At 36.0% G+C, this 22,638-nt stretch overlaps 1 protein-coding gene across 1 annotated transcript in view; it reads left to right on the top strand.

Annotated features, from left to right (window-relative positions):
• The window catches only part of USH2A (usherin), a 654,133-nt gene that overhangs the window by 305,860 nt on the left and 325,635 nt on the right, over positions 1-22,638 (top strand). The window contains exons 32-34 of the mRNA XM_075997053.1: positions 11,071-11,230; positions 12,738-12,909; positions 18,373-18,520. Coding sequence (XP_075853168.1) covers positions 11,071-11,230; positions 12,738-12,909; positions 18,373-18,520 — 480 coding nt within the window. The remainder of the gene's footprint in view (positions 1-11,070; positions 11,231-12,737; positions 12,910-18,372; positions 18,521-22,638) is intronic.

Here is a 22,638-nt window from a genome sequence, read left to right on the forward strand (position 1 = left end):
AAAACCATTATTGAAGTGACAAAACAAGTGACAAACTAGGACAAAATATTTTATAGTATGCTTATCTAACAAATATTTATTGATGTCCTGCTAAGTAATAGGCCCTGTGCTAGGTGCTGTATCCAAAGAATATTGAGTTATTAACAATTAATTTAGAAAAAGAGAAACACTCCATTACATATGGGCCAATTAGATAGTTACTTCCCAAAGGAAAAAAAAATATGTAAATGTAGTCACTCACAGAAATATAATAATAATATATAAGATGGTACTTAACATTTATCAAATTTGTTGACATTTTAAAAAATTAGATTTCTTGGTGTGGATTAGAAGACTGGGAAACGAGCTCTTTCATATAATGCTGGTGTGAGTGAAAATCGGAAATTTACGTGAAAATATGGCACATTTTTGTTCTAACTGTTCTCCATTTCCCCCTGTAAATGTAGTCTCTACTCTTCTCTGCCTGGTCATGAGCCTTTGCCTCTGGATAGTCTTTGGGTTCTAGCCATGTGAGCCGCAGTGAAGAGGGTAGCGGACAAGAGGGAGTGAGGTCAGAGGGCTTATTCTCCAGGCACTGTGCCTGAAAGGCCTCAGATGGGCAGTGGTGCAATCCTCCTGCCCACAGTGCAGCTCTCTTCCCAGTTTGATGTGGATCTCCGCCTCAGGTGGCAATGGCTCAGCCTGTTTTTAGTCACCAAGTGTGCTATCATTCTTGAATGCTCCCCTCAACCCTGCCCCAAATCCTGTCAAGGGTCCCTTCCATATTTTTCTTCAGTAATTCCGTTTGAGTGCGCCATCCATTTGTCCCCTTGTCTGCACCCCAAATATGATCTCCCTTTGACTATGAAATTCCACTTCTAAGGGTTTGTTTAATAAATAATGAAGAATGTACCTAATACAGTAAATCTATATTAAATGTTAGAATAATAGTAAAACTGATGCTATTGAAGAAAAAAGAGAAATTAATTCGAACTAGAAGAATTTGAAGAGCCTTCTTACAAGAGATGGCATTTGCTTTACGACTTAAGGGTAGCATGAGAGTTCACAAAAAAAAAAAAAAAAAGAAAGAAAGAAAAAGTGTACATCTTGCCACCCAAAAGAGATATCTGGGCTCTTGAGGGCAGAGATCATTACTTTCATATGCCATACACTGCCCAGTATAAGACCATGCTGAAATAAGTATTAAATTAATATTTAAGGATTGATTTATGAGTCTCCATTGAAAACCATTTTCAGGTAATACTTTCTAAGCTGAGATTGTACTTAACTGCATCTGGCACATAGTAGGTGGTAGTCAATGTTATAGCCATTATTATTACTGAAGTAACAACGTCTTACCTGCACTGTTACATTTTGCTGGGAACACTGATTCGTAAATTTGCTCTTTTCCTGCCACAGATAGCCAGACACTTGTTATTCTTATTACGTCGTCTTATTAGCTTCGGTTGTTTAACAATTTGTCACATGAGTATTTCCTTGTAAAATATTAACTCTCTATTAAAGAATGTGATAGCAGCAAATATCTACCTAAATCTGAGAGAAAACAACCTTCAGTTTTGCAAGAAATATTTAGCCCAGTTATATGACTAGGTTTGCTCAGATCATAACCCTGAAAAGCTATCTCCTCTCCCCTTTGGTTTGTGAGTTGAAAGCATTGATGGAAATCGAAAATCGGCTATACGGATCCCCGCCTCCTTGTCCAGAGGAGAGTAGGACAGTGGGTGGGATGATGATGCTTCTGTGTATGGGAAGGGAAGAGAGAGAGAAGAAGAGAGATACAGAAAGGGAGAGAGAAAGAAAGAGAGAAAGGAAGGGGATATTGCTCTCAGTTTATATTATAAAAGTAACCAAGAAAACAACCTTGGGCTTACTATACTATAATTTATTGCAAGTAGGGTGTTAGAAATATTCAGGAAGCCAGACTGGAAGACAGCTGGCTAAGAATGCTGTCAGCCTAAGGAGTTTTTCATGGAAGACTTTTGTTCTAACCAGCCAGAGAAGAAAGAGGGAGCATCACCCCTCATTATCACAACTGACAGTGATGGTTCTTTTTTTCCCCCCAAACTAGTGACTGACAATACCCAGCAGGCTGGGGCTCCCCCACCACATGCCGCCTACTGCAATCGCGATAGAAGGACCAGGTCTTTCTTTCCTTATATCCAGTTTTCATATTGCACAGGTTTTGTGATTCAACCATCAGGAGTGCCCCAAGTATTAGGAGTCATAAAGGGATGTCTATGAGAAGATGCATCCTTGTTCTCAAAGGCTTCCAACACCATGAATACTGATGATGCTTGCAAGCAAGATTTATTCAAAGGGCAACTCAGGACAGTATAAACCATGCACATGTTAAGGAGAATCAGAAGATGTTCCATGGGTAATATAAATATTGAACAGGGTTTTGATGACAGGGTGGGAAATGGATTTCTCTGATAATGTGTAAAGCATTATAAACACAAATAGAATAATTTGTTGAGTTTACTAATGCCGTTTGGGTGTAGTTTTATATATGAGTCCTTATCATAGCAAAGGATTCCAGCTCTGCAAATTAGTTTGAAAGCACAGAATGCATCTTGGTGGTGGTTAATTACTCACCTAGCCAAAGAAAAGGCTTCTAGGAGGAACAAAAAAGCAAGGATGTTCAGGTTAAATAAAGCCTCTGTTTCTATTAATTATAGGGTCAGAATCTGACTTTTCTGGAATCAAAAGGCTGAGCAAGCAATTGTAGAGCAAGGGCTACACAATGGCAGAGATGAATGCAACCTGACATTACACATGCATTCTGGGGTAGCTCATCACTCTGCAGGCATCTGTGGGAAACACACCACCTCTTAGGCCTGCTGCCTACGATGTGTTCTCACTGAACCATAACCCAGCAGTGGTTCTCAAGTTGGAATACCAAATGACTGAAGAAGATGCATCCAGTGGCTACCTATATTGTTTCAAAATTTTTGAACATGTAAGTAATAATTTGTAGGGAGTATGCACGGAGAGAAGAAAGGAAAATCAGGAAAAAGCAATACTTTTCATTTATGAAATATTAGGAAATTATCAGAAAAAGAACCAGACAACACTCATTAGGTCATAAAGAAGCAAAGAAACTGCCTTTTAATTTTCTAATGAGAGAAACAAATAAGAAGATATAAATTCCTCAGTTTACACCAGGAGTTAAAAGAAAATCATTGCCTAATTATTGGTTCATTTTGTAAAATGAGATCAATGAAATTCTTCGAACAACAGCATGAAATCAATCGTAAAATAGCATATAATTCATGGCCAGTAGTGTAAATTATAGTTTCCTTGACAGTAATCGGTGAGGTTTCCACGCACTGGGATGCATTTCCTTGTAACGCGTCGGAGGATAATGCCTGTGGATCCATTTCTAATGCATATTAGAGTGATCTGTTTTTCCCTGTCCACAACTCCCTGTGTTTGATCTTATGCAAATGATGCAATCAAGCAAATAGAAAACAAGATGCTGTTGCTAAGGGGCTCTGACAAACAGTGGCCTTATGTTTTCAGGGTTCCCCCACCCTCCATTTACCCGACTCAGATTTGTGTACATACCTGCAATTGTTTGAATCCATTGATCTGTTACATTGCCCTGGAAGGGCCTCATCACATCTGTAGACACATATTACCAAATCAGCTGCAGTTAAGACAGGAGGAGAGAGTTGTCATCATATCCCTCTTTGCTTTAAATTTGAAATTGGTGGCTTTGTTTATGGCTTCACTCTCAAAGAACACCTTACCCCTGCTCTTTTCATTTCTTTTTATTAATTTTTTTTAAATTCCCGATCTGTTTCTCCTGTTTCACACAGCTACTCCCCTTCTACCTGATGTCTCCTCTCTTCTTCTCCAAGTTTCCTTTCCCTTTTCCTCGCCATCTCCTCCCATTTTACCAAGAACTTCCCAATCAAGCCACCTGTGCAACTTTCTCTACCATGGATCAAATCAGGTTCTATCCTCTTCTCTTTTTTCATGACTCATTATTCAAAGGACACTAGTAATACTTCATCTTCGTATGGAAATACATTGAGAATAATCCAATTTGGGGTGGACAGTCCAGGCATTAAAAATGACCTGGAAGTCAAAAAGCTATTTAATCAGACTGGTTTTCTATTTACCATTGGTTTTATAGTGTTCAGATTTTTAGAATCAAAAGAAAATTCCCGATTCCTATTATAATGGCAATGTAGGAATCAGACTTTCCAAACCAGAAGATGGCCTAACAAATTATTTTCTTTGTGAACTAAATTATCTGAAAAAAAAGGAAACAAATTAATTCTGCATATGTCCTAAAAGTCTTGGCTGTATCGTCATCATAAACATAGATGAAGTGCCAGTTCAACATGTAACATTTATCTCAGTCTTCAAGACATATGCCTATATCTCTAACTCTGTGTATAGTTATGTCCTTACTTCTATAATGTCACTTAATAATACATGACTTCACTCCCATAAAACTTAGGGAGTGGTAAATGAATCTCAGTCACTTTGGGGGTCCCCTCCCCTCATATTAGATCTGAACTCTGAGTCTTCTCTGTTCCCTCAATGACTCTGTTTAGAAGTTTTCTTTTGTTTTTTTCTGCCTCCTGATTACTCACATTTTCTTATATAGGTAATATCTATTTTATAGTGAAATTCTGAAATATAATTTAATTGAGAGAAATTGAGATAAAATTAAATGAGGGAAAGACACAGGGTCAGGAGCAGGGAAAAAAGTAGGTTAATATGACAACCATACTTATTTCAGTTCCCATTGCACAAATCCTGAGTTATTATAGGAGTTTAGAGGAGGGAACTATACCTTAGGGTTCTAGTGTCAGACCCTACTAAATTCCTTAAGATATTTGGCCAAAGTGTGAAAGGAGAGGGGAAAAAAAGAAGATGAAAACAATGAAGGGAGAAACAAGGAAATGAGACAGTTATTGCCGAGCAGTTCCAAGGGCCCACTCCAAACTGGAAAACCCAAAATGATAGTAGACTGTTTGAGTATGTTCATTGATGTCTCTCAGATGTTTCTGAGAGATATGAGAAGTATTAGAGACATAATTTGATAAGTTTTATCCAGAGCTTGGAATTGTGACAGCAACATAGAAGAGGAAGAGGATTGGGTAGGTGAAGAACCCTGGGGAACCTGGGGAGTATGGCTTTGTACTGGGTGATCAAAGATCCTCGCAAGGAAAATGGAACTGTCGCAAATACTCTGGAAGTAAGAAGGTACTAAGAGACTAGACACTGCATGGGGGCACAGGAGGGACTGCATCAGTGTGAAAAGTGGAAGAGCTGGGAAGTAATCAGTTTTGGTCACAGAGGGCAGACGGTAGATTTAGAGTCTTGGAAATAGTTCCAAAGATGATCAAGTAGTGGGTGTGTGTAACTATTCTAGATATTGAATAAATGAAGTAGAGGTGAAGGGCATTGCATTTGAGGAAGTTAAAGTGAAGCCAAATTCGGAGATGAGTCATTATTGAGGATGTTAGAGTTGCCAAAAAAAAAAAAAAAAAAGGGATTATGATTGAAAAGAAAACTGAGCCAATGCTGAAGTCATTGAGGAGAGGAGAAATGTGACCGGAGGTGTAATAGGGCATGCGTTAACTAGGTTCGGGGCACATATTCTTTTAAACAATGAATTGATAATCTATGGCTGTTTTTTCTCCATCTATCATATACAGGTATATCATAGAAAATTTGAAAAATACATGAAACAAACATTAAATCATCTATATCTCTACTTTAAGGAAAACACTGTTAACATTTTGGTATACCTCTATCTTCTAGGTTTCTTTTTTTTTTTAATGAAGCATTAGTACTTGAAAATTATGTTTTGGTGTTCAGAAAGGTACAGCTGAGCCTTTGTCTTGTATTTCATGGTAAATATCCTTTAATTTACACTTTCAGATACCTCCATTGGTCTTACAATTGTAGTCATTAGATTTTTATGGATTTTAAAACGTTCTTAGACATTACGATATTGCTGAGAAAAAAAAATTGGAAATATAGGTAAAGGGCAAAGAGGTCTCCCTCTGGTCTTGCTCATTCATTTTCAACAAATAAAACTATGCTGATCAGTAATCACAGCAATCCTGGAGAAATCATGGTCAAGATTATAGATAACATCTTTCTGCACTTAAGGAGTTTACATTCTTTTGGGAGGGACATAAAGTCAAGAACTAAATGACAATGCAATTTCTGACTTGTTTTAGTAATTATGATAAGGAAATAAACAGGTTGATATGATAGAGAGAACCTGGGGCAGATGATGGCCATGTTGTTCAGTTATCAAGGAGAACCACTCAAAGGAGAATGAGCCTGAAGGATAAGAAAAAGTCAGCCAAGTACAAAGGAGAAATAGATTTCATTTCAAAGGAAATGTACCTGCAAAGGCCTGAAAGTGTGAACTTGTAGTGTTAGAGGAATAGAATAAAATAATGTGTAGTGTATGAAAAGAAAAAAATAGGAAGACTGAGCAGGTGTTAAGTCAAATAGGATCTCATTGACCATTATTAGATTTCATTCTAAGAGTACTAGAAGGCCACACTGCAGGATGTTACTCTGGATAATCTCTGGAGAATCAAAAGATCACTCTTGATTTATGATCTTGCTTCTTCCTTCACTGAGAAAATTGAAGCAGTTAGAAGATAACTCCATAGACTCTGCCACTACCTACCTGCTGGCATCTGTACCCACATGGTCTGCACTCCCTCCTGTTACCATAGATTGTCTCTCTATAGAGGCACTCTGTTCCCTCTAAGTCCAGCTCCTCCACTTTTGAACTACATCCACTCTTTAACATATTCAAGTACAAAGCTATGGCAATATTTTCCTCTCTTTCATCCACTACCAATTTTTCCTTCTTTGTTGCATCATTCTCATCAGCATGCAACATAATTTTCCTGTCATTTAAATTATGTTTTTAAAAAATCTTCTCTTGACTCTACTTCTATCTATTGCTTCATTTCTCTGCTTTCCTCTATACAAGAAAACTTCGTGAAAAAGTTGTTTATATTCACTGTCTATAATTACTTTTCTCCCATTCCCTCAAAAATCCTCTTAAGTCAGGATTTGGTGCCCACTAAGTTCACTGAATTTCAATGGCACAGTTACCAGTGGCGGCCATGTTGCTCAATGCAGGATCAATTTTTAGTCCTCATCGTACTTGACCTACAACCCTTATAATTTTGCTTCATTTGACTTTCAGGAAACCATAACATAATTGCTTTCCTGACACCTTACTGGTCCCTCTTTTTCTGTCTCCATGGCTGATTTCTGCTTCACTCACTGTCATCTTAATGTTGGTCCCCCAGGGATTTTGTTCTTATGCCTTTTCTCTTTTCTGCCTATGCTCACTCCATCTGTGTTCTTATCCACTTGAATTACTATCTATATGATGATGACTTCCCAAACTATATCTCAAGCCAAGAATTCCACACTTGTATTCAAATTGCCTACTCGATTGTCTAACAAACTTACCAAATTTGCCATGTCTAAAATATGAACTCTTTACCTTCGTCTCCATGATATCCCTCAGCCAAATAGATGGTTACTTCATCCTCCCCTTTGCTCAGGCCAAAAACCTGGAAGACAGCTCTGGCTCTTCTTTCTCATATTCTGCCTACAAGGCACTGGAAAATCCTGTTAGTTTTGCCTTTAAAACATATTCAGAATCCTATCATTTCATTCTTGATTATTACAGGTATCCACTTGATATTACAACAACCTCTTTAATGGCATTGATTCTTATGCTCTTGCTCATGACAGTCTATACTCCACCTAGCAGCTAGGGTGATACTCATACAGTCTGTGGCTGATTGTCCAACAGCTCTGTTCAAAATCCTTAGTGGCTTCCTAAGTGACTCTCACAGATTAGAAACCAAAATTCTTGCAAAGACCTACAAAGCCCATGTGATGTGGTCCCTCATTAAATCTCTTATTTCATCTCTAGCTTCTTTCTCCCTCATTTGCTTTGCTGCAGCCACACTGGCCTCCTTGCTATCCCTCAAGCATGCCAGACATGTTCCTTCTTCCAAGCCTTTGCCCTGCCTGTTTCCTTTTCTGGAATGGTCCTTGCCTGTAATCCCCACAACTTTTTCCCTCACTCCTTTCTGGTCTTTGCTCAAAATGTCACCTTCCCAATAAGGCCTCCACTAACTCTTACCTATTAAAATTACCCCAGCACTCCTGATTTTTCTTACTCCATTCTGTGTTTTCTGCAGCACTTTTCATATTATATAGCATTGACATCTTTAAGCACTCTTACACATTCAGTTTAAAGCCAGGTTATCTTTAAAAATGCAGTACCTTTTTCTCCCAGTAATTTCAAAATACCTTAAATAGTCTAGGAGTAAACTCCAGCTATGAATGAAAGACTTGACAAAATTTGGTATTTTCCATTTCAATCCTGGCTTTCCAGCCGGATCAGCCCTATTAAGCAACGTGACCCTTCTAAGTCTGCTCACTTCCTCATTCTGACCTCCCCCAGTCATGACGATCACAGAAACAGATGCTTCCCAATCCATGGAGGAATCCAGGCACAGATAACAACCCCTGGGCTAGTTGCTTCAGAAAGCTGCTCTCATCTGAGGCAGATATTTTGGGCAAATTCAGGACTTAGGTGGTCAACTTCATCTTCAAAGCATGGAGCTTGTAATGTGAAGGGGAAGAGGGCATTTTGTGATAAGGAGACGTTGTGATATGCTGATACTATGAATATGCATTCTGACTCCACCAGCTGGAAATACCTAAGTCGTAGGTCTGCAGGTCTATACCATGGAAACATACATAACCAAACAGCAGGGCTTTTTAGAATGGGGTTACTTCTTTACCACCTATAAACTGGTTAGCCAAATCCCTGCTCCAACAAGCTTAAAGCTTAAAACTCCCCAAAGCAAAGAGTTCACTGGCCAAAGAATTTTATAGCATCCAATCTTGGTTGCAGCTGACCAAGACAATACAGTATGCCTATGAGGTATTTCCAAAGTAATGTGGAATTGGCCACATATAATTTCTGGCTGGCGAATGGTCTCTCAGAAAAGTAGATGCATTCTCACATTCCAAGGCTTCAGCTTTTCTCCAGTTGTGGTGACTTACCCATTAGGACTTCCTCTAGATTCTATGACCTCCTTGGTTTTGCTCTTGCAACTAGACTTAGAGTCAAATCCCAGCTTCTCCTTCCCAAGGAATAGAAAAAATGTAGACAAATGGGAGAGATGAGAGAGAGAAAGGTCACCAGAGGGAGAACATGACAAAAACAAGAGAATGACAGATATAATGACCTAGCATATAAATGCATACTTTTGGCTAAGACTGGGGAGTTGTTCTTTGCATTAAGTTTCCCCACAGTAAATAATAGTCTACTCTCTTTGTTACACCTGAGACCACTGAACTCATGATGTTTTTAGCATTTTAAGTTTCATAGACCGTTGGTTCCAGTGAAGGCTCTTGGTTTTGTCTCACTTGTGTACACATGGTGCAGCTGTTACTGTCATCTCTCAGAAGTCTCTGGCAATGCCACACTGCTTTACCACCAGCTTCATGTGTCCTTGCAACATATCTTCTAAGCACATTCATCAGCAATGCCCCATCTCAACTTGGCACCATTGAATTCCTCTAGGATAGAGGTTGCAAAGCAAACAAGGTTTAATCAAAAGCATTAAGAGTCTGTTCTTGAGCACAACATTTTGTTCTAAGTTAACTATATTTATGGAAAAATTATTATTTTCTTTTTGCCTTTCTTCTTCTGGTGACCTACATGTTTAACCAATTGATTATACTTTGCATGAAAATCAAAGTGTTCTTTTCCTAGTTTACTTTTGTTATCAGTGCAATGCAAAATCTATTTGCCTGAATCAGGTTGCATTTCATTAATCTTTTAAACATGAAATTGTAATGGTTCAAGGTTAATGATGGATTTAAGAATATGTGTTACTTAAATTATGACTAACTTATTTTAAAAACATTCCAGAAAATAGTGATTATTTCTAGTAGTGTAAAAGTATGAAAGATGTGTAAATCTTGGTAAACTTGACTGAACTTTGGTTAGATTACTGAGGACCTTTATGAATGAAGTTTTTCTGGGTTTTTCTGAAATAGTAAATCACATAGTAGTTTATTCTAATGCAAAGGGATATGGAATCCATTAGAAAGATAGACAAATATACAGGATAAGGGAAATTCAGGGAAAGGAGTGATTATTTCTGGTTAGGGTCCTATCCCACTCTTGTGGTGATCTTTCATACCTTGCTCAACTGTATCTAGATCATCTCATTCATTAGTTCTTTAGTCTTTTATTCAAACACATATTCAAAACCTACAATATGCCAGGCATGGTGCTAGATACTAAGGATGCAAACTAAATATAGCACCATTTCTTCTCTCAAGGTGTTTAGTCTGGTGTATCACAGAGTCATGTAAACAAGTAATTATGATGCAGTGTTGTAGTTGTAAGTGTTAAGCTAAAGGTATGTACAAAATACTGTGAGAGACAAATGCAAGGATAATAGCTCCACCTTATTCCGGGGTGACAGCAGGGATTGTTAGGGACATCTTAAGAAAGAAACAGGTATTTGCACTGAACTTGGACAAGTTGAAGGTCAAATACTAGTTATTCAGGTGGACAGGAGAAGAAAGGAATCTGGCAAACAGAATTACAAGCTCAAAGTCATTGTTACAAGCTATATATTTGCATTTCAAAAGCAACTCCTGTTGTCTTCAAATATGCTTTAAAATAATTTAAATATCTCATTTATTTTTAAACAGAGCCATTGAACTAAGACTAAACTCAGAAAATGATTTACCTAGTCACAGACATTCAAGAAAACAGTCAAATTGTTAAAATAAGAAAAGTCAAACCAAAAGTTTGATGGACACTTGTCTATTTAAACGTCACCACGATATATTTAAGAAATAAAATGCCCTGTATTTTATTGCTGCTGATTTTATAACCATTGATTCTTATTTTAAGCTTTACTTTAACAGCTCTCAGAGGTAGGAATATAGAGGAGGAGTGAGATCTCCTGAATAAAAGGTATAACGGTAAATAAATTGTTGTTTCTCCCTACCTCCTAGATTTAGCGGTATTTAAGCCCCACCAGTTTTTACTTGGTGCCTGCACACATGTGGGATGCACAAACAGTTCCCGGGTCATACTGTACACAGCACAACTGCCACCCGAACACATGGATTCCCCGATTCTGACTGTCCTGGATTCCAGAACTATATCCGTGCAGTAAGTAGACACGCCTTCTCTGTCACACACTGGAGAATCCCAGTGAGTTCAATCAGGGGAAGAGCTTGTGACATAAAATTAATTTTATTGTGATTAAATGCATAGAAGTGATTAGTTCAGTGGTTCTGGGAACCTTTGATTATCCCTTGCCAACTTAATTTCCATTTTGTCTTTATGCAATCAGGCTGAGCTGCATAGGTACACAGATTCCATGCAAACTTTAATAAAGGAAAAACTGACCACTTACTTGACCGCTTTGGACTTTTTACATGAGGGGTATAATTTGTAATGATTTGGAATCAGTGTGTGTGTGTGTGTGTGTGTGTGTGTGTGTATTTTTTTTTTCTTTTTGAGTATAAACCATAACCCTCTTATTCCATTATTCCCCACAGTTGAAGTCAGAAAGAAACTTTCACACCCAAGCATGTTCAGATTGCTTCTGATATTAGTGGTTCTTGTCCATTTCCTAATACATGAGGTGTAAGGTGTACTGTGGTGCTGAGATAAAATCCAACAGGCCTCTCATATCAACAGTTAACACTTGTTCGCATTTGTCTTTCTTGGTCTCAGTTTTGTCATCTGTAAAAGAAGAATTTAGACTGAATAAATCATGACATCCATTCAAGCTGAAAATATTATGATTCATACTCCATTGTTCCATGTCTAAGTTCTCCTATTGGCTTTCAGTGTGCCCTTAAGCCCAGCCACATTACTTACTCCAGAAGACTTCCCACTACTCTTAAGTATTTCTCAATCTAGCAATTTCCTTTCTAGTCCATGACTCTCACTTCTCATTCCCACTGATACATGTAACCTTCATCTGGAATGCCCTCTGTTCTTCCTTCTATCCATCCAACTCCAATCCACCTATTAAGTATAAAATCTTATGGATCTGCATAATATGTCACCTCATTCAAGAAGTCTGCTTGATTGCTTCAGCCCTTCCAATCCTTACCTCCCATTTTATAATTACATATTAACTCTGTGTTAGATTTCTGGATTTTTCAGGACAATTACATTATCCGCTGTCTCTCTCCCATATCCCATAAGTTCTCAGATGGTCTGCCTCTCCCAATTTTTGTTGTATAGTTTAAATTTAAAATCAAGTACTCACTCATACATAGAGGGTAGGGACTATGTCATATTTTCTTTGTGCTGCTCAGAATAGACATTTAATCAATACTTAGATGTTTTCTTTTCTTTTCTTTTGAGACGGAGTCTCCCTCTGTCACCTGGGCTAGAGTGCTGTGATATCAGCCTAGCTCACAGCAACCTCAAACTCCCAAACTCCTGGGCTCAAGCGATCCTCCTGGGATCTGTGTGTGCACCACCACGCCCAGCTATAGATTTTTTTCTTTTTTTTTAAAGAATCATTTTTGAGATTTGTGGGGTTATTTTTTTTACAATGGCACAAATCCAAGTTCATGCACTTCCTTTGAAAATCCTTCACACTTCATTTTTGACTTGAGTAAATGACGATAATAATGCTGTATTTTCCCATTTCCAGGTGGAAACAACCAAGGGAAGTAAATGGAGTTCTGGAACGCTATATATTATATATTTCAAATCACACACATGATTTTACAGTTTGGAATGTCATCTATAACAGTACGGAACTTTTCCAGGATCACATACTACAAGACCTTCTCCCTGGTAATAAATATCTCATCAAACTGGGAGTAAGTTTACTTTATTTCTCTCACTTCCTCCACCCTCCCATTTCTTCTTCCCTTCCCTTTGTCCCATATTTTCTCCCTCCCTCACTTAAAAAAAACCAAAAAACCTCGAAACCTCACGTATTGATATTTACACTGAAAACTTACCTCACATCCAAAATATGAATCATGCTGATCTAATACCTACATATTTATTTTACATTGTGCAAAATGATAGAATAACATTCTGAGTTGGTAGATTTTCCCAAATCTAAGTTGGGATTATCAGAATTTTTTTTTTTATTATTTGTATAACATCATAATTGTTAAGAGCTTTTTCTAAAATGCTTGGATTAATAAGGTAATATCCCTGTGGAGCTTGTATTCATTTGAAAATCAATCCACAGTATGAAAATTGAGATCTTATATTTTTAAATGAAGGTTTAAATGACCCCCAAATATTCTTGATTGTTATTATATTCTGGTTTACATTGTGTTTCCATCTCAGAAGAACAGTTACTTAATAAAACCCTAGAATCAACATGGTTTAGAGGTTTCTTTAGACAGACAATAGTATTTTTTAATGCAAAATAGAACTTTTATACAAAGGTCTTCTAAAAGACCTTGATATTACTGTGGAATTTATACTCAGTAGTTCCTTTTGTTTTTTGATGAAATATAATCTTTTTTAAGTTTAATAGCGCATCTGAAAATAACTGAATATAAACATGAGATTGTCCCTATTTGTTTTAAACACACTCTTCATTTTATAGCAATACCTATATAAGGATATTTGCTTTGATAAATGCCATAGAAAATATTCTGCTCTTGATTATGAATAAATTTACATTTATGTAGACACTGTGTATGCATTCATTTTACTTAACATGCTCTTGAATGCTCTAAATATTATACTATGAGAAAATAAACTACATTCCACTATTGCTAACTGTCTGACTTGACATCACAAAACAAGGGCAATCAGACAATGTTAAAAATCCTGTTTAAGACTGAGTCTTTGTGCCTAGATGTTCAGCACAGTAGATGGGTGTATGAAACAGCATCTCTGGTTACTTACAGTTTTATTACCCAGGAAATGAGAAGTATACTAACTTGATTTTCAAATGCTAACACAGAATCTGTACTATTTTCCAAATAGTGGTAATATCAAAATCAAGAAAAGTCTTAATTGCTTGGAAGCAACCCAAATTAAACATTGTCATGTTCTTGTTTTTTTGTCAGAGAGAGGCAAATGACATAAAACAAAGTTCTAGTCTCAAGGTAGTTTTTAGTATATGCTGTGCAATCAATAAAAATCTGTAATAATCCCCTATATTTTACAAATCTGTAATACCTTGAAAAATAAATACTGCTAGATTAGGAGTTCACTCCTCTGAGTTTCAATTCAGATTTTGCTACTAACTATGGGACCTAAGGCAAATTCACTTAACCTCTCTGAATTTTATTTTCATCAAGGTTAAAATTAGAACATTGAACTAAATGATTTTTAATCTCTCCTCCAACTCTAAAATTCTATGATGCCAAACAAATGGTCTATGGAGTCAAATGATGTCTGTCAGCTGCTGAATAATGTTGATGCAAGATGTCATAAAGATGTGGAAATCCTTGGCTTAACTCTTGTTAGGGAAATAAACTTGTTCACATTATTTTCAATTTCACTATACTTATTAGGGCAGAAAATACTCTAATGTATTTTCAGGAAGTATTCAACTAAAAGGTTTTATACTTAACTCTGTTAAGCAATAAATTAAATGAACCAGAACATTTTAGGTTCATCCTGGTTAATTGAGGGATTATTGTATATTTCACAGTTTCAATATAATAACTAGTTTTCAAGGTCATTAGATTAGTAGATGGAGATCAGGTTCTCAGCAAAGTAGAGTTGCCTTTATAGATCCCCTTGGCATGTTGACTAAATGCTGGAAAACAAAACATGCAGACATCAAAGCCTTTAAGTGGTTTTTGGAATAGAGGAGGTTACATGGGGATTTGAACCACTATGATTTACTCCAGATTTGAAGCAGATATGTTACTTCATGTGGTTTCATTTCATTTTCTCATTTGACTGCATTATAAACTTCTGAAACATAGGGACTGCATCTTTCAAAATGTTTTCTGCAGTTTCAAGCACAGTGCCTATTGGAAATTGGAAGTTCAGCAAACAATTCTTGAATGAATGACCACCAAGTATACTTATTTCAAAGAATCTGAGACTCTTGATATAAGTTAAATAATTTGCTTGTAAACCTCAGAATTAGGGGTGGTGTCATTCCAAAGCATATGCTCTTTCCACTGTAAGAAATAATATAACACTGCCACACTCAACAAAGTGTACTAAAGTATGTACTAAAGTAAGTACTAAAGTGTACTAAAGTATGAAGTGTAATAAAGTATGATAGCTCCTAATAAAGACAATAATTTAGCAATAAAATAAACTTTTAATACAGACAAGTATCAAGGTAGGTGTTGTTTGACCATTTTCATACTATTTCTAGCTATTTATCACTTGATGAATGTTAAATGTTACATATATATCCTTGAAATATTCTTGGAATTGATGAGCTTAACTTTTTAAATGGTCATTTATGGATAAGGTAGATTTGTTCTTTTTCTTCATGCTGTAAAATATGCTGCATTCTTTACACTACCCCCCCCAGTCCCTACTTACCTGACAACCTACTAGAGAAGAGAACGCTAGTTTTGTATCTCCCTAATAGTCATGATTTCAAAAATAATTGATATATTTTTATTATTTATGCATTTCATTATACCAAAATTTAATCTCATATTTGGTCAGTTGTTACTCATCATTTCAGGCCAGTATCATGACTGCAAATTTTTTAAAAATGGCTGTAATTGATAGATTGAAACAACGTAGTTTAATGGCTCATAGGCTTTCAAAGACTTTGTCATTTCATGAAGACATCTTCAGTCAATTTCACTATTCTGTTTAGTTTACTGAAACCAGAATTTTCATCAGCATTTAGCTTCATTGAATGCAGTGGCCTGTGGTACAGGAAGGTCAAATGAGATAGAGGTTGGTTCACTTTAATTTAGATGATGCCAGTTAGATTAGACCAATCAGACACAACTTTAAGAACATGTATTTTCTCATTGGAGGAACTAAGATATTACACTGCTTACTTAGGCCTTCTAAGTACATGCATAAAGAATGTGGGCAAAACAAAATAAAAATTTGCAAGTAATTCTGTTATTTCAGTAGCCTCTTTATAAATTGTTTTATTGACAAGAAAAATGCTTTCATAAATTCCTTAAATTCTTAGCAGGCTTCTTTTTCATATTACTGATCTCAGATGACACAGTCCAAGGAATAGTCCTTCCAAACCAGAAGATGTCTTTGTCTGTCCTAGAAGGCATCATAAAATTCTCAAAACAAAGTAAATTTTAGTTCACGTCCTGTTTTAAAAAAGTAAAAAATTACATGTCCTATCATACAGTATTTCTTTAGGGAGAGTTAGCAGAGGAAATTTTTTAGGACATGAATAAGAAAAAAAAATAGTGATAGACTATCAGAATTAATTCCCACTGTGTTAAAAGTTTAACAATAAGAGGCTGCAACATTTTTCCCTAGTAAGGAAAAAAAACTGGAAAACGCAGTGGACGGATTTTCTCTCAGAACTGGAAAGAATGTTCTTTGACCATTTTTCCTTTGATAATTCAGCTGTCTCATACGGCCTTTTTTTCCTGCCATATTTTCTGGTGGACTTTTAGCACATTTGAAATGTGTGTGTGTGTATATGTGTTTAAGTTTTCTATTTTAATCTTTAGGTAGTTATTTCTTGGGCTAACCGTGACATATCTTAAAGCTTTGACTCAGGGTTTGGCCATATGCTCAACTGATTTCCTCTTTATTTGCAAAGATTCCATTCTTGGGAAGAGTATGGTTTTTCTCTTGCATATATAGTCACATGCCACCGCTGAGAATTAAAGGATACCCAGAAAGGTTAAATAGGTCCATAATCTTGATGCAATTTCATGTCCAGGCCACAATTTAACCCATTTGATACTTGCTTAAGCTGATGAGAAATTAGGCTGAAGACACGAGCTACTGTTACATTCTTACAATAGGAAGTGAGCTCGATCTCCATGTTTGCTGACCATAAATTGTTATTTATACTTACAATAAAGAATTTGAAACTAATTGCAACAATTGTGCAAATAGTATTATATTCATATAGGAAAATATCTAAAAATCAAAAGGTATTTTTCCTATTTTTAGGAAAAATAATATTGACTGCTTTAAGAATCATAAAATCATTCCCTCAGTATCAAACTGAACATGAGAGGAGAGACCTAAAGAAATAAAGAGGTGCTTTAATTTTTTACGTTAGTAATATCTGTCTTCCATGAAAAGGTACTAAATAGCTCTCTGCTCTTTATGTTGATTTATGATTTTGATTCGTTTTCTCACTAATTTTTGTAAAATTTAGTGCTTTCTGAAATATTTTTAAATTTCATTGTGTGAATTGCAGTTGTACACAGAAGAGATAATGAACAAAGTTGACATATAGTTTTCAAATATCGTTGTTATATAATGATGTAATTGCCAATATTTGCTAGCAAGTATAGGCCGAAACATCCTGTGTATGCCTCAGTTTCCTGGAGAAGTGCTTGTCTAGTAATTTTAAGAATTATTTGCAGTTGATTGTGAAGTGTGCAAAGAAATTTCTGAATATCTTTAACATTCCTATTACCATTTCTGGCATTAATGATACTTTATTAGGTAATGGGGGGAGTTCTGCAATCATTTTAAATTTGTCAGCCATGTTATTTTTTTATTTATTTATTTATTTTTGGTCAGCCATGTTTTAATGAAGCCTGTCTCCTCTTACACAAAAGTAAATTATTTGACCCGTTAAGCTATTAAATATTTACTCAACAACTGCTTTGTATTTATTGATTTATGAGAAACATTGTTTTATTTAATTTCACATGGTGGTGTACTATAAACATACCGGTCACACTGTAGTAAATAAAAGGTAATTATATTTGCTGTATATCTTTTTTTCTCCCCCTAGAAACCAGTTGTTCTATCCTGAAGTAGTGTTCTGGTTATCTATCGTACTTTTCTCGGGTGGTGTGTACACCTGCCGCATGCATGTGTGTGTTTTAATTCATTCTGGGAACTTTTGTGAGAGCCGACTCCAGCAGGGCTATTCACTCAATCAGTATATGCGCTACATCTCCAGGCTCCAAAATAGAATGGTTGTTTAATTCATACATTCTGGGTTATTTTCTAATTGTTGGAGATGGCTGTGCCCTGTCCAAAAAAGCAAACTACTTAAATGTCACACCTCTCAGCATTGACACAAGTTTATTTCGGACGGTAAAAGTATCACTATTTAAAAGAAGCTGGAACTTTTATTAAGAATTCTCTGACTTCAATGCTCATCAGAGCATTGTGGGACCAAGAGTGAAATGTGTTTTTTTTGCGTCTCTGTGTAGGCTTGCACAGGTGGTGGGTGCACAGTGAGCGAGGCCAGCGAGGCCCTAACTGATGAGGACATCCCCGAGGGCGTGCGAGCCCCCAAAGCTCACTCATATTCACCCGACTCCTTTAATGTCTCCTGGACCGAGCCTGACTACCCGAATGGTAAGTGAACTCTTTTAGCCTCAAGTTAAAAAGATGATTAGCAAAGGTAAATTAATATTCTAAATGGCAGCTTATATGTGGTGCTTAATTTTTAATGATCATTTTAGCACATAAAATACCTGAGATAGTATCATTGTCTGTAGTTGGGGAGATTGTGGCTTTTAGGTTAACACACAATTTTGGTGGCTCAAAAGTGCTCCCTTTTGATAGTTCTTGTGTACTGCATCTTATTGTCTAACGTGCTTCAGGAGAGAGGTGAAGAGAACAAACGAGGAGGATTCCCAAAGAATGCTGTAGCGAGAGTGACATTGTATTTTCAATGACTTTTTGTTTTTAACAGCCATTAGTTCTTCCATGGAGAAGGAGAGAGGTGGAAAGTTCATGTACATATTGTATTTCAAAATGCTTTTCATTTAATAAGTTTATCTTAAAAGAGGCCACTTGGAACTCTATTTTTAATGTGCTATTTATAAATATTTCAACATGCAGATTTTAAACACTGCATAGATTAAACATACATACATTTATACTTATTTAACTTGAAGCAAATTGTGTGTATTTCTAAGCAATATATATGTCTTTGTATAGTTTAGAGAATTAAGGTAGCTAGTTAAATTTCACTAACATAAAACCTCATTATAAGAATTTGTAATAATTTGGGTAGAAATTGCTTTATTCATTTATTGGAAATATCTTTAAGATCTACACAACATAGTACCATTTTTTCACACTGATAGAAGCTTACATAACATCAATTTCATTCCTCTTTAAGATAAATATCAAGAAGACTTTTAATATCATAGAGACTGTTTTAAGTAACTCATTACTGAAAATTGAAATAGCCTCTTTTAGCAAAGCCAAAAGAACAAAGGAAAAAAGTTGCAGTTTTATCAGTTTGTCTTATGTTTACTATGATATTAATTATTCCAGCCATCTCATTTTAATTAAACTTTTGGCAAATGCACTAGATATATTTGAGGTAATGGAGAGAACTCTAATAATTAGAGTGAGTGATTATCTCTGCTATTGAAGTTATTCCTGTACTATTACAAATTTCCTAATAAAAAAATAAATGGATGTCTATTTGATACTATATTAAGCAGTCAAAAATCTTGTCACACTTCTTACTCCACAAAGAATTCTAGTCCATAGGTGACAATGAAAATGTTAATGATTTATAGCAATTGAATTGCTGTTAAATGCTGTTGCATGATTTGCATAGTTGAACACTTCCCTTCAACCAAATTGGTAGTTGCAACTGGAATTACTATTGTAGTCAGTATTCTCGATTGTTCAGGGAAATACTTTCCACATTTCAATGATCTTTGCTTATTATGTTTTGTGCATTTGCCGGCAGTTTTAAAATATATTCATTGAGCAAAAAGAATTTGGAGATTTGTGATTACCTTTCCACAGTATTCTAAATTATTGTGTTTAATCATGGTAGAATTTTCAGAATTTTTATTGTGGTACAATGGTTAGACATTTATTAATAGGAAGTATTTTTTATTTTAAAAAAACAACAACAACAAACTACTTCTTACCACTACTCCTCTTCACTTTCCCCAAATTCTTAATGTTTCATTTCTCTTGTTAATTGGGGAGTGATAGTCTGATTGTTGGAAAAAAAGCTTTTCCCTTCATCGATTTTCAAAGGCACCGTGCTTCTCCCAAATACCCAAAGAATGAAATCCAATTCTTTAGTCTGGCATTCAGGTTACTACCAACTTGTGACTCAACCTGAATTTACATCATCTTGTAACACGTCCTCCTTTCTAGCCACTCTGCAATATTTATGGCTTAATGTAGGGTTGGAAAAACCTGGGTGTGGAGTCAAATAAACCTAGAGTCAAAAATTGTCTCTGATGTATAGTAACTGTGTTACTTTGGGAAATTTACTACATTTTATAAATCCCAGTTTCCATGATTATAAAATCGGGATTAACAATCCCTACCATTTCTCTGTCTTTCCCTATAGAAATCCAACTCATTTTGCCAGGCTTCACATAGGCCATTCTACTCTTCCTTCTGCTCAATTGCACTCCTCTTAGTTAAGTTTTCCCTCTCCTCTTAACCATATGCCCTCTTTCTTCTACGCCTTCATAATGGCACTTACTTCATTCAGCCTGGGCTTAAAGTTATTTGGATACATACATGTTCAACATTCCCAACAGATAATAAGGACCATTTCTCTTTCCCTTCACAGAGCCTAAAACAATGTTGTACTTTTTGTTGGTACCTTATAATATTTACTTCTTTTAATAGTTTCTTGTGGAAATAGCCTTTGATCAGTGGCATATATACTGTCTTGGCTCTTTAGTGATCCCAAGAGAGTTGATAGAAGTACTTATAATCTGGTTCCTGAAATATATTTGTTCAAAATATGTTTGTTCCTAAAATATATTTTTCTAGTTGTGTAGGGTCTGGGACCAGGGTTTTCTTTTGGGAGTTTGGAATTTGTGCTGGAATGCTTGCTGCTTGGTTCAGGTTATGCTTAATATATATGCCTGGAGAATTTTGGTTTCTTTTGTTTAATACTGTAGCAGCAGCTCCAAGGATAGTGCCCAACACATGATAGATACTCAGTTAAAAATTTGTTGATTGCCACTATCAAAAAAAAAAAAAAACCCAGAAAATAACAAGTGCTGGTGATGATATGGAGAAATTATAATCCTTATGCACTGTCTGTGGGAATGTTAAATTATACAGCTGCCATGGAAAACAGTATGGAGGTGCCTCAAAAAATTAAAATTAGAATTACCATATGATCCAGCAATCCCACTTATTGGACATACATCAAAAAGAATTGGAAATAGGATTTTGAAGAGATATTTGTACACCCATAGTTATTGCAGCATTATTCACAAATGCCAAGTGGTAGAAGCAACCCAGGTGTCTATGGACAGATGGGTAGATAAGCAAAGTGTGGAGTATATAATGGAATATTATTCAGCTTTAAAAAGAAAGAGGAAATCCTGTCATATACTACAATGTGGATAAAACCTGAGGGCATTATAATAAATGAAATAAGCCAATCATATCAATAAAAAATAAATCATGATTACAGTTATGTGAGGTATCTACAATGGTCAAACACATAGCAACAGAAAGTAGAATTATAGTTACCAGGGGCTGGGTGGGAGGGGGAAACGAAGAGTTCCTGTTCAATGGGTAGAGAGCTTCAATTTTCCCAGATGAAAACCTTCTAGAGATCTGTTGCACAACAGTGCGCATGTAGATAACAGTACTATACCATATACTTAAAATGGTTAAAATGATAGATTCTATGTTATGTATTTTTTCACCATAATAAAAAATATATGATAACAGGAAGGATGTGATACAATTACATCAACTTTTAAACCAGAAAATAAAAGGCCAAGGACTGTGTTAGTTTAAAACAAACAAAAGTGTGTTGATTAATAATCACATAAAGATATATGCATAAAATATACATGCATAAAATATACATTTGTTAAACAAGGGTGAGATCTGTTATAGACCTTACTTCTCTCACTTGATAATAGGGTACAAACATCTTTCCATGGCAGTTGTGTAGCTTGACCTCGTTGTTTGGAAAGACAGCATACAATGCCACTGAATGAAACCACAGCTTATGCAGCACATCTTTTATTGTTGGGTATGCAAGTTTCCATGATTGCGCTATTACACATAAGGCTACTTGCTATTAATTGCCTGAGCCTGCCAAGCACAGTCTTTAAGCACTGAGTCATTATCACTCGATTCACACCTAAGACTTTGCTCGCCTTCAAATATGTCCTGCTTAATTCCAGTCCCTTGCTTCACATACCTGCAAAAAATGATGGTGCGACACTCCGACTCTGTGTTTCTCTAATCAGAGTCCTTTGCACCCACGTCCCCTCTGGCAAAGGTGTTCTTTACAAGCCTATGGTTTCAGGCAGGATTTTAAAACCTCTAAAAGGAGCTACTTTTAGGTCCAAGGCTTGTAAGAATCCTTCATTATGTGGGACTTTGACTCTTTCTTTGTAATACCATTAGCCATCAAAGAGAAGTAGCACAAGGATTATTGTCTAATAAATTTGTGACCTGTGTGGCATAGATTACAGTTGCATAATTAGACTTATGATTTTGAGAGC

The sequence above is a fragment of the Microcebus murinus genome, chromosome 23, assembly GCF_040939455.1.
Source record: "Microcebus murinus isolate Inina chromosome 23, M.murinus_Inina_mat1.0, whole genome shotgun sequence".
Classification (NCBI taxonomy): Eukaryota; Metazoa; Chordata; class Mammalia; order Primates; family Cheirogaleidae; genus Microcebus; species Microcebus murinus.